Source organism: Egretta garzetta, unplaced genomic scaffold, assembly GCF_000687185.1.
Source record: "Egretta garzetta isolate BGI_Z169 unplaced genomic scaffold, ASM68718v1 scaffold30, whole genome shotgun sequence".
In the NCBI taxonomy this organism is placed as follows: Eukaryota; Metazoa; Chordata; class Aves; order Pelecaniformes; family Ardeidae; genus Egretta; species Egretta garzetta.
The window spans coordinates 2923196-2940495 of record NW_009258383.1 but is presented as its reverse complement, the minus strand read 5'-3'; the positions used below and the strand labels follow the sequence as shown (position 1 = coordinate 2940495).

At 38.4% G+C, this 17300-nt stretch overlaps 2 protein-coding genes across 4 annotated transcripts in view; both read right to left on the bottom strand.

The window, feature by feature from the left end:
• Positions 1 to 131, bottom strand: part of GATAD1 (GATA zinc finger domain containing 1) — a 9306-nt gene extending 9175 nt beyond the window's left edge. Inside the window, exon 1 of the mRNA XM_035896890.1 lies at positions 9 to 131. Coding sequence (XP_035752783.1) covers positions 9 to 131 — 123 coding nt within the window. The remainder of the gene's footprint in view (positions 1 to 8) is intronic.
• A 7255-nt stretch (positions 132 to 7386) lies between these two features.
• The window catches only part of ANKIB1 (ankyrin repeat and IBR domain containing 1), a 63154-nt gene continuing 53240 nt past the window's right edge, over positions 7387 to 17300 (bottom strand). For 2 of the 3 annotated variants that reach the window (XM_035897386.1, XM_035897392.1), the window contains 5 exons: positions 16787 to 16965; positions 16181 to 16232; positions 12870 to 12981; positions 10785 to 10828; positions 7387 to 10344 (listed from right to left, as the gene is read on the bottom strand). In XM_035897386.1, the coding sequence (XP_035753279.1) occupies positions 9592 to 10344; positions 10785 to 10828; positions 12870 to 12981; positions 16181 to 16232; positions 16787 to 16965 (1140 nt within the window). In that variant the 3' untranslated portion in view covers positions 7387 to 9591. The remainder of the gene's footprint in view (positions 10345 to 10784; positions 10829 to 12869; positions 12982 to 16180; positions 16233 to 16786; positions 16966 to 17300) is intronic. The other variant, XM_035897388.1, reaches the window with a different exon arrangement.

Here is a 17300-nt window from a genome sequence, read left to right as displayed (position 1 = left end):
CCCCCGGCCTCGGCAAAGGCCGCGGCGGCGAGAGCAGCGTCCCCGCCATCCCGGCGGGAGCCAGTGCCAGGCAAGGGGGAGACCCGATGGGTGCAGCAACGCACGGAAGCTGCCTCCGGTACCTGCTCCATTCCCGTTTGCAGGGGACGCTGGACTCCACCAGCCGAAGGTGTACGGCTGCCATCCCTCCCACTCACCAGAAAATCAGAGGGACTCAGACAGTCGTTCTGAGCCAGGAGAACAGCGACTGTGAATCTTGCCCTCAACGTACGCTGGCTGTGGCCTTCATTAAGCCAACAGCCCCTCTTGCATGGACCCTCAGTTGCGTATCAAGTAATTTCAAAGGCTAGGGAATGAACTGGTGTCTTTGTGAAGCTTTGCCAGCTCAATGTGGGAACCACGGATCTAACAGTGGTTCCTCACCCTGGTGCAACTTACATGGCCCTAAGCCCCGCCCTTATACATGTTTCTCTAGTCTGATGTTAAGAAAGCAATGCTCTGTCAGACACAAATATGTACAGCCTCTTAGTTTCCATACTTAGCTGTCATCCTTCATCCTTAGATTTTAATTTAAAACTTTGGTGCAAATTAAGTTGGCTTTCTTTTTGTCTTGTTCTCAGTGGATGCAAAGATCAAATCATTTTCTTCTTTAATAAGATTTTTTACACAGAGGAAAATGATCCTGCCAAAATAAATATTATTTTGTATAAAATAGAGGCTATTTCATTCAATGGTATTATGGTAACAATTGCAAAATTAATAGACATAATTTGCAAGGATCTGTTTACAGATGCTCCACTCTCCTGCAGCCTGCGGTGGCTGGAGGGCACAGTTCCCACTTGTTACTGTCCCTGTGGCTTGCCTGGGTTGGTACCAACTCATGGGCAGCAACGCTTAACCTCTTGCACTCCTCGCTTTCATACCAGCTTTGACTTTCTTGTCTCGGGTGTCAAATTTATTTCTGCATTTTGATTTAAATCCTATTTTACGTTCATCCCCTTTCAAACTGTTCATAGCACTTGGGTTGTTATTTTTCTCTGCTTCTTTGCTCCATCCCTCTGCAGTTTTGTGTGATTAACTGGCAGACCAGGACCTCACAGAGACCTTTAAACTCTTCCCACTACTTTTCTTGCAGCTGCTTTTTTCTTGCTTGCCTGCTTTCCTTCCCAATCACCCTCGGAAATTCTCCACTGGTGGGGCCCCCTCAGCGCTGTCACGTTGGCATAGCATCACCGGTCTGCATAGAAGTGGGGTCGAAATGAGTGATGGTGTGCATTTCTGCTCAGGTAAGTACCTAATACTTTGTGGAGGCTTTTATTTTGTGAATTTTATAAGATACAGTGTTGATGGATAACAAGGATATTTGGAAATAGTTGGGGGTTTTCAACTCCAGTTTCACTGTAGCCTTTTTATTGTCTTCCCCACTCCCAGCTTCTTCCCTTTTGGTCTTTCCAAAACAGTGCTGCAGAGTCTTTTCCTCTCCTGCCACAAATGTAGGATGCATCTGCTTTACATATATCTGTATGTTCTAATTAAATATGCTACTGTATATTGTTCTGATAACTTACCCACTATGATTTTTTTGTTCTGCTTTTAAATAATAACTTGAATAAAAAAAAATGCTCAAGCTTTATGAAACCTAATTTGAGGTAATAAGCTAATTCAGAATTTTAACTCAGTATTTCTTGACAGAGTGCAGCTTCATTAATTACGTCATTTCAACGGAACCTCAGTAAATGACACCTGGGGATTACAGTGCACTTAGTACAATTACTCTGTTGGCCTTGGGAAAGGCCATTAGAGTTGCCACGATGGAGAGGCAGGGATTGCGGTTAGTGCTCTTTGATCACTCCCTGCCTAGCCTGAAAGGTAACAGAAAGAGCAGTGGTTAGGATATTTTGTCAAAAATTGAAAACGGCATGTCTTTTAGTTTAGTTATGCCCGACAAAATTAGCATGGGTTAACTTTTTTGTTACTCGATACTTAACTCTTTGTGTAGGCAATAGCTGAAATATTCTGATTTGAGAGTTGCTGCATACCTGGTAGTTATGGGTAGCAGGGGACAGGGGCTCAGGACTTCTTAAAAGTACCCCTCTCTAGGTTCCTCTCTGGAGGATCCCAAGTTTGACAGTGTTGATCCTAAATTCTGAGCGTCCTCTACAGTTTCCCGATTCTCCATAATAGAACTAAACTCTCTTTGAAGGTGAAGTGTGTTGAAAGGGAACTGTTAGACTGTGGCCTGACTGGAATTGGAAATGCCCAAATTAGCTGAGGGATTTTGCACGGTGTAAGCTCAGCTAAACCTGGGGAGTAAATCTATTTTCTTCCAATTAATGCATATTTCCACTTTATTTTATTTTAGCCTCCATAAAAGAAAGGGTCACTCTTGGCTAAGCTCTTTGGAGTCATCAGAACACAGCCCTGCTCTGAGGGGCTTCAAATGTACACAGACAGGACAGGCAAGTGGAGAAAAAACGTCGTGGAGCGGGAATGTGAGTGTTGGTGACACACTGGCTGTCAGTGCACAATCATTTCTTCTTGGGAGCTTTCGGGGAGGGTCTTGCTTATTTATTGGAAGTGCTGCACATGCACGTGGACTGCGACTCCTGCTTAAGTAGTGGAATTGTTCTGCAGTGCATTTAACTGCATTGCTTCTTCCTCTTAGCTTCCTGCTGCTATGGTTTTTGGCCCCACGGTACGTGGCCGGGGCAAGCAGTGGCAAAGAGAATGTATCGTGGCCCCAAGCACTTTGTTCTTTTAAATCACGTTAAAGCTGTCTCTCCAGCTACTTAATTTGTACTCTAAAATGCTCCTGTGGTACAAGAACAACAAAAATAACACCTTTTAACAAAAGTTAGTATTTCTGCACCTGTCATGTTCTGTCAGTTCAGGTTCTCAGGACTTACTTTTGTAACAGTTTTTCGCTATTGTATCTTCTTGCAAATGGGCATCCTGTAGTACAGGCTTTCTGCTTAACCAGGTGATCTTTACAGGCTACTGTTTCTGCTTCATTTGAGACAGTTCTTGAGGATCTAATGCTTGGAGCAGTTCTAACGTTAAGTCTTTGAACACAATTTGAATTAGTGGTCCCAGCTAAACTGCATGCCACTGAAAATACTTCAGGCTTGGTTTTTAGCCTTTAGGATGCTGATGCAATATGATGCTCCTTGGGTGCGACCTCACTTGTGACTTTGGGATTTTCTCTCTTTGCACTATGACAACAGTGGGTACTGCTCTTAACTGACTAAGGACGTTCATTTTCTTTATGTATGTTTTTTGTAATAGAATGTTTTCATGTCTCCCTTATAAGCCAGCATGACAGATGCAAGTCAACACTGATTCCTAAAGGCCCACATGCACATTCCCACTATGCATGTATATTAACTTGTTTAATAGACTTCTTTATTTAATTCATAAAAATATATAGAGGAGATCTGCCAGTTGTATAGGATTTTATACTAGGTGCAAAGCAACCTCAGTTATTTACCATTTCCAGTTTACTACTGTTTTACACTTAAATTTCAAAAACATGACAGAAGTTTGTCCTGATTTCAGTCAGCTGCACTCAACAGGTTACTTGGCATTGTCATTGTAGTATTTTTTTATGAACTTTTTCCCTGGCATAGGCAGCTCCCCACCCCTCTGCTTCCGTGGCTGCATGAGGAGTCTCTCTTTCTGAGGAACGGTGTAGTTAGAGCCTTTTCAGACCCCTGAAAGCTGGCAGGCTCATGGTATAATTTTGTGACTTTCTGTCTCTTCATATACTAGTTCAAAGGACCTGCTGTAGTAGACAATAAACTGAGCCCAAGTTCAATTTATTATCTCCAGTCGAACTTCACTGTAGTACCTGAAATGCTCCTGGTTCTGATCTTAGCACCTGTAGCCTTCAGCATTCTTTGTGACATCCTGCAATGGCAAGTCTACTTGTGAGTACATGGGACAATTGCGAGTATACCTCATTTTCTGTGAAGCTTTGCAGCACGGTGATCTATTTGTTGGGATTCTGCAACCAGTTCAAACTCGCCTAGGATATTTTCCCATGGTTTAGTCCAGGAGTTTTTCCTACAGTCCCTGTTTTATTCCTTGTCTGGTTCTGTTAGTGAACTTCAGTCTTTTTCTACTTTGTTATTACAGTGGAACAGAGAACTGCCCTCATCCTTATTTGAGTTCACTGAAGTTTCTTCAAAGATAAAACTGGACTGCTGTGCTGGGTTTGATATAGCAGAGGCCCTGTACTCAAGCAAAACTTAGAAGGGCTGAAAAGGCACGAGAAGTAGCAATGTAATAGGAAATTATAAGAGGACATATTTTCTTTACATAACAAATTGCTATTATGTTTCAGTGTAAAGATTTCCAGTGTGAGTCTACAGAGCAGAACAAGATCATTTATGAAAAATGTTTTGTCCTTTTTTTTTTTTTTTTGTAACAGTATCTACAAATAGGTTATGTCCTATTGGAACAGTAGTCTTTAGTATAGTATTTTGTTAGTCTATTCAAAGTGCATCTCTGGTGTTATGTCGCCCACTTACCTAATTTAAATCTCTATTTTGGAGAAGACCTGGAGCAGAAAGTGCAAAAATCCATCAAGACTGACTGTGTATCAAGGGGAAGTTACTTCATCTAAATATCTTGCAGTATTTCCTTGTACAATGAATAAACATTATACACACCATAAAGGTCTACATCCTAATGTTTCTTTCTGTGCCATGTGTATTGTGCTCACTTTGTACAAATAGAGTATATGTGGTTTTTACTTAGACCATCAAAGAAAGAGTCTACCAATTTCTTCTGCCTTCCAGGACAGAATTAATCTCAAATCATGGAAACTGGAGTTGGATGGCTAAATTATAGCCAAGCAGAATTTGGACTGCTGTGCTCAACAACACTGTCTGTATATGCTCCAAAAAACAGGCCTGGAATTTTAAGTGAGTGCCTGCTGCTGAATTATACATAAAGACATCATGGTCAGAAGGAGGGCTTCAAGCTCCAGACGCCTGAACAGAAAATGAAGATGACCAATTTTAAAATAAGATTTTTTTTTTTATTTTTTAAATTGCAGAATGTAAAGGTTTCTGCTACAGCATGTATAAATTCTAGTATTCTTTGCAATTGCTTTAGTGAATCTTGACTGGCTAATTAATATGACATTGCTGTTTGTTTTGCATCCCTAAAGGTGATGATGTTGGCTACATGGATTGCCATGCTAAAAAACATGGACAGCAAGACTGACTGGCATTTGCAAAGTAAAAATGCTAAGGTTCGAGTAGGACCTTTTTTTCAAATAGATTATTATAAATAAAATTGATCTGATAATTAGAGTAGTGGCTAAAATAGAGCTGATTAACAATTTGAAGATTTAGGTTCACTGTTGCTCATAGAAAAACACCTGAGTTCATAAACTGATAAATACTCCCTAAAACCACTTTTGTAAAGGTAAATAATTCTTACGTAGTGAACAATTTGTATGTAAAAGCCCCAAGACAACCCCCCCCCATATTTTTTTCCAGTATCTTGTGGTAGATATGACACTTATGCTTGGATGAAAATAGCACTGTCATCTGAATCCTGAAGATTATGTATTTGCAGTACTGAACATCTATCTGGAGATATTAAATATTTTCTTGCGTACATTCCATTTATCTGGGTATTCATGCAAATGACCTAAAAAGAAGAAAATATATGCAAAATACCTTCTGAAGTTTGTATTTCACTGCAGAAAGTATTTCCGTAAAGATCAAGACCTGCATAATTTTAAAATAACATCCTGTTAAGAATTAACATTTTATTGGCGAGGTGTAACCCTAAGTATCTATTAAGAGTCGAGGGAAAAAGGGCTTTGCAGTTAAGTTAGGAAACATTTTTTCTTTACTCCATTACTCTATTTTTAGTATTTTTTTATGAACTACTTACATGGTTATATATTTGGAGAATAGTATAAATTCTATACTTGCCTATTTTTGAAGTGGAATGAAAGCGTATCATTGCAGAAAGTCAAGCTTTCATTCATTTCTTTGCTCTCATACAAGGATTGACAGCCAGCACAGCTTTATGCAGTGTTTATAGGAGATCCATCTCCTCTTGATGTATATCTGCTTTCCTCTTCAGTTAAAAGAACAAGATGGTAAAAATGACAGCCAGTTTTGCATCATCACTGGCTTCTCCACATGTTTCCAGTTTCTGTATCTCACTGATCTACAGACGAGTAATAAGGACAATGATCAGCATATTGTCTAATTCTGAGTAGACTGGCCAGTCAATTTTTAGTAAAGAAACCAGCTATCATTACATCCATGTTTGGCTTCCATTCTTACCAGCCTCCATGAGTATCACAGTGGGATGCCTTGGGTGTGCTGGGAGAGGGGAAGAGGAGGAGAAGGCAGCAGTGAAATTTGTCTCGATAAGCAGACCTCTGAAATTGGGCTGTGGGGGTGTCTGATTTTGAAGCATATTGTTGTGATTTCAAACACGTCAGAAAGTATGTTTTAAATTTGTCTGTTAGTAGGATTTAGCTGCCATAAACCAAAAGATCTCTCTTGCGATACTCACGATCTTAGTAAAACTCAGTACTTGCTAATTGCAGCATGTGCAGTGACACCACAGCAGCAGGTGATGGAGAGTGCCTTGCGGTGACTAATCCAGCTCGGTACATTAGATTTTAGAAGCTCTCTGGCATCTTGGCGTGCTTGTTAGAGGAAGCTAACTAAATTAGAGTAACAATGAACAGAATAGTTTAGTGCCTGATAATGTAACAGAGGCAGTCTGGAATTTCCTGGTAACAATGGAGACTGGATATTAAGTGGCACTTAAGTAACACTAATTAACAGGATCTTCCTCAAAAGTTAGTCCCCCCCCACTCTTTAGCACCACTATTTGTAATGACAAGGCAGTACTCGTTACAAAAGACACGTGCACAATACAGCTTGTAGCAATTAAGACAAAATTGTCGATTTCAGATTTTGTTTTCAAAGCTTAATGAATATAGGTACCTCATATTTACAAATCAAAACATCCAACTTACTATATGGTCCTCAGCTAATGTGGCACAGGACTGAACGTATCCTAAAAATGTCTGCCATCAGTCTTAAGAATTTGCTACTATAAGTCTAAGATGTAATGAGACAGAACGGAATTAGTTTAAGTAATAAATGTTTAATCAAAGAATTTTACATATTATTAACAGCATTCATTTGGCCAAACATCTACATGGTTGTAGTATCCTACTTGTATATAAAGTGGGAATGTATCAAGTATAGACTATGAAAGTGCAAATAACAATTCAAGGTTAGAGTAATTTTTTTACATTATAAAATTAACAGGTTTACAAAATAGTCTTGCCAAACTTTATTTTCGAATTGTAAAGTCAATGACTATGGTGTTAAAATAAGTACCAAGAAAATACAAATTTAATAGGCTAATTTCATGCTCATAAGAGTAACACGGAAACAATGGATATACTGCACAACCTAACAAAATTACAAAAAACCAGAACCCACAAACTTCACTATCTTCACAGAGAGCACTCTTACATATCTTACTGTAACTTTGCAAGACATCTCAATGCAATACACAACCTTTTTGTGAGAATCTTTCTATTCAGAAATTACAATTCCAGGACGCTATGTGAGTTGAATGACTTTCAGACCAATTCATGATGATAGTTCATGAAGAGCTTTTTTTAGTTGAAGGATTTTATACCACAGAACAATTTAAAATAGGTATTTTTCAAAGTTGCCCAAAGGTTCATAATTATGTCAGGAGTGAGTAGGGCGGCTAGAGGAAAAGTTGGAAAATTATTTGAGACTATTCTATTCCATTCTCTCTAAAGATGCTTGCAAAATGAACTAGGTTTTTAATGGGGTACGGGTAAAATATTCTTATTTCATTTTTTACTAATATGAACCTTGTGACTGCAAGGTTCAAAAACTGGGTTTGCATAATTAGTTACCAAAACACTCACTTGAACTCACAGTAATCAATACATAAACTTTGCTATCATGACACTTGCCTATACACATTCAGTAGTAATAAACTTTTATATCATATCAACAAATCTCTGGTAACAGTTAAGCAAAACTTAAAATGGAGTGTAGGTAATTTGCTTGTGTTATGACAAGTTTTGATTATATGTAATTAAAACAGCCATTTCAACAACTTACTCTAGTTGTAATTACATACTGTACCATTGTATCTCACTAACTGTAAATTGATGCTTTTAAGCAAATCTAAAACCAGTATTTTTTTTCACGGTACAACAACTAGGAAAAGGTTTTTTTGTGTTTGAGGTTTTTTTTTTTTTGTTGTTTTTGTTTTTTTACACTGAACAGTAATCACACAGCAAATGAATATTGTGCAATTGAACAAATACCTAGCAGTGTTTTGTTATGCAAAAACACTGACTGAACATTTAGTTATTTACTGTAAAGGCAAGGCCATGGGTGGTTTTATGGAGGTCTTTGCAATTAATAGCATAGTTACTCCAGAACAGACACTGAATTTGAATTACTTGTTTAACTGTGGCAACTATCCAGTTGGGTTAGGCAAAGGCACCGTAACATGTCGAGCAGAATGTGTTATATGAACTTGAATTGTGGGACTGGCTAATATATGAAAATTCTGTATTCCTATATTTTTATAAAATGTTATCATTAAAAGTAATTGCACTATTAGTGCATAGAACGCTTTGTAGAATTATGAAAACAAAGAACTATGATTGCACTTCCATTAAAGTGTCTCTTAAAATACAGCATAGCTGTTGCTAACTCACTGTATTTTAATATTTAAAATAACTGTTTAACAGCAGCATTAGGTTTTATTAACTTAAGATACAGGCTACATTTAATTAAATGCAGTCACCATGGCAACACATGCCAGTTAAATTTAGAGAAGCAATGCTACCCAGTGGTTTCTTTCACTGCTAAGAACCGTGGGATTAGTTTGATAGAGTAACACTGCACTGTTTTGTTAGGCTACTGCCAGCTAACTATTCACAGTTTGGCACATTTGGACTGTAAATAGACATGAAAAAATCTTTGATTTTAATGGGAAAGAATATCCCCTAAAACTTGTTCCTGGGGCAGTACTAAAGAGAAGCATTAAATACCTCCGTTCACACTGCTAACAAAAATGAAAAATGAGTAAGGAAAAGTTATGAAAAAAACCCCACGAAATGCAAATGAATTGCTAAATGTTGTTTCAGTGAAAGAATGAGTTCTAAAAAATGGAATAAACTATTTCTTAGGAAAACCAAGCAAAATAATCAGTGTAAGCCTTTAATCTGTACTTTCAAGTTAAGGATCATCAACCTAAGGCTAAACCGATGCTGCATTGTATTAGGAATGTGGAATGCAACCTACTTACTCCTTTTTCTTGAGAGCAAAAAGGCAAGTACTACCTAATTAAATGCAAAGGATATTCCTTGAAAGGTTCACATTATTATGAAGAACTACAATTCAAGAGAACTCCTAAATAGCCGTTGTTACGTCAGTGGTTACAACTGAGCTGTAATTATGTGGATCAGAGCCTCCATAACGCTTACTCCACATACTGTACCATCTGTCACCACCGTTCATTTACTCCAGATTTAGTTTTTATTCATACCAGATGCACATGTTCAATCCATTCACTTGAGGTTTGAGGAGTCTGACTTGAAGTATCTCCTGAAGCATCCAGGGTGCTGGTTACCTCCCTGTTGCTATCACCACTCTGTGATACCGTTTCACCTGGAATAATGTTTTCTTCAGAAGTGCTTTCCTCTGTTTGGGTTCCTCTGCCTTCATTTTTGAGTGCATCCTCAAATAGTGCATGCTCTTCCTGAGGCTCCAGCCCTGTGTCTGTAAGGTTTGGTTGCCCTGCTGACCCATCTTCAGTACTGGGTTGATGTGAATCCTCATCTGTTTCTGTACTTGTTGAGGGGATCAGAGCAATACTCTGCGGGTTCATGTCATGAAACCAGGCCATAATATTTCCAAGCAGATTTTCATTGGTATTGGGATCTTGACTGCTGGAATCAGCGTCACTAGACGTTGAGTACAATCCACTTCTTGTATCGCTGCAGGGGTGTGAATGAAGACGATCCGCTGAAAAAGGATCATTGCCTGCACCCAGTCTCATCAGACTGTCACCAAGTTCTAACAGCTCAGAGCTGCTCAAAGCGCCTCTTGGGTTATCTATACTTATGGGAGCAGAGTCCAATCTTGTAGGCAAAGAGGTACCTATTGCTCCTAAAGATGCCTCATTATTTAGAAAGTCTCTAGTTTCTTCATCTATGGCCAAGCCAGATTCTTGTAATGATAACTGAATAGCTAGCAGGATGTTTGGGTCATCTTCATCCAAAGAACTCAGAGCCTGTGGAAATACATAAGGTTGCTTTCAGAATAAAACTTTCATCTTGTTACATTCTTTGGATTAAATGTAAGTTGGGCTTAAATCTGAAATGCATTCATTATTCCTACATGTCATTTATCAGAATCAATTTTTACTGACATAGCTGACAACAGAATTTAAAAGGTGACTATTGGTACATTAGCGATTGTTTAGCAATTCTTACCGGTGTGAATGTATAATTTGTTGTCCTAGATTCTCCTTTTCTCATTGAAGAATTAAGAGAATTTGCAGAGAGATAAAATGACACAGAAAAGCAGAGCAGAGGAAGGCAAGCAAAGCAGAGAGAATGGAAAAGAGATTAGGGGAGATACCTGAAGAGAATCCTGGTTTTCAGAGTGACTGACAGGGGTATAGTCATGAAGCGAAGAGCTGTGCAGAATACCCATAGAAGCTGAACTCACCATGGAGGTGCCATGTCTTCTACTACTGCCACCTTCCTGAGTCTCTGTTTGGGCAATTGAAACAAAAATGGTTGAAGAACCAGCAAGGAAGCCTTCTCCACTATTATTTACTGACAGAATCTCTTCCTTTCTTTTGGATTCCAGCTGTGTAATTTTACTCCTTTATTCACTCAATGAAATAATCCAAACCACTCCTTCCACACCAACTCTTACGCAGTGGGAAAACACCAGTCCCACTGCTTTAGGAGTTTAGCTTTAGTCCCACTGCCCAGTTCATTTGTGCCTTTCTGCTCTTGACACCCTTCTCATTGAAAGGATGGGGTATCCCATCAGGAGCATGAGCCTGGAGGGGCAAAGTGCTTCTAAGGAACATACATGATTTATGGAAAGTCCTGAAAAATACTGCACATGGATACAATACAGGATGCATTTATGGATTACAACCAAATTTTGCCCATCTCTCTGTTCTTTCAAAGACAACAACTCAGCTGTAATGTTAACATTACATTAATTTTTACCATAACATTGCAGCACATTTAAGAGTAGTGTCATTAGTGTATACCTCAGCAATCACTGCCACTGCTGTTTTCTTAAAGCAACCAAAAAAAAAATAGAAGTAAAATGCTGTTTCCAGAAAAATAGCTCTGTAATAAAAATAAATGTATCTCTCTTAACTTTCGAAAATGGAATTTTCCACTTCAAAACTCGAAATAAGGTGAGACAAACTAATTCTCTCTTGCATGCTTTAACAGTATGCACTGGTCATCACTACAGTATCCAAGTGTTCAGTCAAATTCTAGCACTCAAACTAACAAGATGGTTTTGCATTTTAGTTGTAATAGGGGAGGACCAAAGCTCACCAAAATTCTTTTTACTGTTTCTAAAATAAAGAATGCATTTGTTTATTTCTCCTCAGTAAAAGATTTCTCCCTTTGTTTTTAAAGGACAAGCTATGTATAGGACTTAAGTTCATGAGACGCTGAGATGAGAGTTTGTGCAGCGTGGCTTAAAGACCGGGCACACAACTGGCAGCTCTGAAAAAACAGCATCACAGTATGATATGGATTTGAGCTATTTTTGTACCTTTGCAAAAGCTCCTGGCAGAATGGAGACAGCCCAGACAGCCAAGTTACAGTGACCTTAAGCGACTGCACTACCAGCCGTAGCACTGCTTAGAAGAGCAGCATGCTGGAAGTCGTAGCCCATGCCAACTTCTTTCCTAGCTGTCTTTGCCAATACAGGAGTTTCTGAGCAGGGTTTTGGAATACAGCCTCATCTTCCAGCAGGACTGTAGCAGGGGAACCCTCTTCTACACTCTTTATGCACAACTGGCCCTTTTAATTGGCATAGAAGAGCTGGTGTACAGATAAGACTGTCATATGACATGTATGCTCTTCAAAAATTTCTTCAGAAAATCAAACCTGCTCTAAAAAGCTAAGGAGTCATTAGTGGGAAGGTCAATGCATTTCTCTTCAAAAAGAGGGGCAGCCACAATGAAGTCAGCAACACTTCATAGAATTGCCATGGAATACCAGGTTGAAAGGGACCTCAAGGACCATCTGGTCCAAACTTTCTTGGCAAAGACACAGTATCGACAAGACGGCTGAGCACCCTGTCCAGCTGAATCTTGAAACTGTCCAATGTTGGAGAATCCACCACTTCCCTGGGGAGATTATTCCAGTGGCTGATTGTTCTCATTGTGAAAACTTTTCCTCTTCTGTCCAGTTGGAATCTCCCCAGGAGTAACTTGCACCCATTACCCCTCATCTCTTCCATGTGACTCCTTGTAAAAAGGGAGTCTCCATCTTCTTTGTAGCCACCCTTTAACTACTGGACCATGGTGATAAAGCCTCCCCTAAGCCTTCTTTTCTCAAGGCTGAATAAAGCCCATTCTCTCAGCTTTGAGAAAAGAAGGCTTAGGGGAGATCACATACAAAAATAAGCCTTCATGTTGTATCCTGGAAAATACAGCAATACATTCGAAACTTCTTTGAAGTGCATCCACAGAAGAACAAACACTGTGGTCACTATTAGCAATTTCTGAAGCAGGAAGAGAGAAAAAAACAGCCCCAGGCAGGAACATACCTAATGTACTCTCACTGGGGTCATCAGGATCCGGAGTATTACTCAGCAGACTGTGCATGTCTCCACGTCGACGCTGTCTATGCCTCCTCCGATACTGAAATTCAGCATATTCCTGCATAAACCAAAGGTTACAAAATACAGGGCAGCATGCAGTAATATTTTTCTGAAGCAACGAGCAGCACATTTTTATAAAAAAATGTGTGATTTTATAGGTTTATTATAAAATCACCTGTTTTCAGGAAAATAAATTGCAAGTTATACCATGCAGTGCTTAAAATAAATAATAAAAAAAAAATCCAAGGTGATCCTAAATCTATAAAATAATGAATTAGCAAAGAAAAATACTTGATGTATTACTGACATTTTAATACTTGCAATCTCCCTTTTTAAAGAATTCCAAGTACATGTTTTTTGTTTAAAAGTTTTGATGTCAAACTTTACATACACACATATTGACACACTTCTCAGTAAATATATACCTAGTGATTTTAGAACTAAAACCAATTAATCTGAATTAGACCAATAGATTATTGCAGGGTACCTGTTGCTAGTAATGGCCAGTAGAAAATAACCTTTGGAAGACTACAGAAAGCTGGCAGTCATACACTGGGACTTGTTACACTTTTCCCAGCCTCCAGGACACTATGGCTCAGGAACTTCTTAAGCCACAGCTGATATTCTGCTACTGAACAGTCTTTGACGGATCTTTATTCCATGAATTGCAAATCTCCTCTATTTTTGCCTGACTTGAGCTGCTGCTGAGCCACACCATATGGACTTGAACTCCTGCAGCCTGTAATTTCCCATGTTGCATGTATTTACCAAAATCAGTTTATATAACATTTGTGGAAAAGACTCACTTTTGGCCACATCAAGCTAACATCCCAAGGGGTAATTACCTTAATATGTGGAAATAAATGCTTTGATTTCCATACCTTTCCTAATATGAAGAGAGTAATTTTAAGCCTGAAGGCAAATTTCCAGATGTGCTTTCTGGTTAGTACAGCTGACACTGAACCTGACTGTGTAGGTATGACCTTTTGTTAATCTCAGTTATTCCTTCACACAAGGCAATGAAAATATACAAACAGGTACTAGCTCTTCTCTTCGGAAAAGAATATTGCTATTTTCTTCCGTAAGATCCAGGTTGGGAAATCTGTAATCCAAAGGCTTCATTTGGCCAAATAACTTGATAAAGGTAACATTACCATTAGCTTTCCTTTCTTACATTAACTCTTCATCCTAGAATATCTCAACATCTAAAATATCTAAAATTTAAATCCAGGTGTGTCATTTCTTTTACACAATGACCTTATTAATTTTGATGGTATTATGATGGTATGTTGTCTTGCCATGAAGTGTTTCAGACCAAGTTCTTATTCATAATGACATACGCAAGCCAGAAAGAATAGTCACAAAATTACCAGTGTGGGCAGATTTTTATCTATGTAAGAAGATCCAGAGAATTGTAAGAACATAAAAATAGCTGTACTGGACCAGAGAAAAGGTCCATTTAGACCAATGTTCTGCCTTCACCAGTGGTTAGTAGCAGATGCTTGTTAGCCTATGGAACAGCATAAAAACCAGGGCAAACATGAAGTGATTCTTCTCTAAAATATTCTTCCAGCTCCTAGGGAGCTCAGGGATTTCCTAAATGGAAGGCGGCGCCCCAAACAACAGAAAATCAAATCTTGATATGAAAAAATATAACTGAATTATTTAAAAAATATATAATTATAGAACTATGAATTGGATAAGGAATAATGAGCAGTGACCACTGAACACTAAGATTTATTAGTCATATCAGATCTTACCAATTATCTGTTTGCAATAGAATCATAGATTTTACCGACAGCCATTTCACTTTTAGTTGCTTTTTAACCTTTATAAGGATATCTTGATTGCTACTGACGAAATCTTATTTCTGATTACTTGGAACTGTTTTATACATGTGAACAAAAGGAGTTTTAATTTTATTAGGTAGAAACATCATGGTTTCACACCGTGGTCTACAGCAAGCAGCACTCCTTGCTAAAACTAGTAAGATTTTGTTTTCTGTAATAATCTGGTATACACAGACATTCTACTACTTGTCAGTAAAAGCACAACTCTATGTCAAAAATTTTGTAGTGAAATTCGCTAAAATAAACAAAGATGAGCATTATCAATTCTGCAAAATTCCTTTAGCATAGGTGGTTGCAAGTATCCTTGATAGCTACATAGCAAAGAAACCAACTTGCATCATTCAGTGCCACATTTAGGGAAATCACAAAAACACATAAGCCATCATCTAAGCACGACTGCAATGGCACCTACTGCTAAATAGCTTAACATATTTCTTATCAGCTTTTTCTCATAACCAGTTCCACTGACAGTACAGTAACATCACAATGAGTTTGATATCATCAAAGGTGGAATTACTTAAAAAGAAAGGACTAGAGGAACTAGACAGGAGAAGCAAGTTGATCTTTTGTAGAGAAGCAAGCTATTTTCTCACCAGCTTGATGCTCACCAACAACAATAGCAAAGGAAATATATAGACGTAGTACATGGAGTTTTCCAGGACGCTTTAAAATGACTAGCTAGAAAGAAAACAGCACCAAGGAAATGTTGAAATGAAGTTCCCTTCCTAACTGAATGCTCTAATCTAATGTTCTCAAAATATTAAATAAAAATTAAGATGATAAAGGAAAGCTTTATAGGAAGCTTCTCATATTTTAGTGCAGCGTGGAATATTCACTTTAAAAATGATAATTTTCATTCTTGGTTAAGTAGCAGAAGTTCATCTCATTTGAGTATGTAATTTCCGTCCTGCTTCAATACATAAAAATAAAAGGAAACATTTCAAACGGCTAACAATATTTAGGTGTATGCCTGTATGCTTTTGTTGGATTGTTACAGAAGGACGGAAATTTCTTAGACTTTTTGTCAAATTCTGCTGAACTGATGTTGCATTCAAAAGTAATCTACACAATTTCATATATTTATTACTTGAAGGTTCCCCAGCACATAGACAGCAGTTTACATACAATTTTTAAACTGGTTATGTACTTTGAAAATGATGAACACAACATAGCTTGTCTAATGCCACCTTAAATAGTTATAGCCATGTTAGGGGCATCATTTAGACTCATTGCACAATTAGCTATGCATATATTTCCTTCTATTGTTAAGAAAATAAAATGGTAAGCTTAAACCAACTTGAAATGCTTTGAATCAAAATAAGGAAGCTCTTCATGCAGACTGCAATCATACCTGTGTTTCTAGAATATGCAGAACTAAGTTAAAAAAAATAAAAAGAAGTAATTTACCTCGGGGGATGCAAATCCTAAATATTCCCAATCCCATGTTCCACCAGCAAAGCTATAAAATGAAGAGATATACCATACAGTTTAGAAGTAGAACAAAGTATGAACATTCTCCAGAGCTTCAAAACCTACTAACATCTAAAAAGTAGTGCAATTGTAACCCTCTAAACTTAATGAGTCTTCTGCTTTAATTCTTACCTCAAAATTCATTTAGAAAACCATACAATTAAGTATTTGACTATTCCAGAACTGCTTGATATTTTTAGCAAATACTTATAGGTTTGTGGAGTGTACCAGGTATTTAGTGACAATCTTGAAGGAAAAAAGTGAAATGGAAGCCACGACATTTAATCATTAATATATCACGAATGGGGAAAAAATTTAGGCTGCAACATACGGAGCAGTGATTCTCAAATACATTTTTCCTCAGTGAAAAACTGTAATTCCAGAACGATTGAATGTCCAAGAAAATGTCACTATCTGGTGATTTACAACCACCACATTTATCAGCTCCACTTTACCTCACTGTCAAAGAATGACAGTGGATTCACCCAGTTCGGCAGCTATCAGTGAACATTTCTGACTTGCGCGATATTTTGTCTGGATTACCTGCGCCTGGGTGCTTCTGGCGAGTCTGCAGGAGCAACACCACGGGCCACAGAGGCCAGGAACTCTTGCCGTTTCTGCTGCACAAGACAAGCTGCACGGATGATTTTATGGCGAGGAGTCCGGAGATAAGGCCTGTTCACTTTCTGTGCAAGGTCTTCAGTGACCATTTCTAGGTCTGTCTGCAATAGTTAATAAATACAGAATAAAATAATTTTACAATGAAATGAAAAGCGGGCAGAGCTCTACACCATAAATACCGAGCAGAAAGATATCCATTTTCCTGGAAATACCATTCGAAATACCAAAATGCCTGCCTTTCTAGCCTAACCTTTCAGTGACCTAAATGCTGTCCTCCAGCTTGGAGCAGGGCTTCCCTGCACTCACACATATTGAACATCTTCAGGGGCCCTAATGGAAAGGAGGCAGCAGCCCCTGCTGCTGATGCCACCACCACCCAGGTACTCCCCCAATTTTGCCCCCGCCCACTTGTCAGACACATTAGGAGGGGAAGACA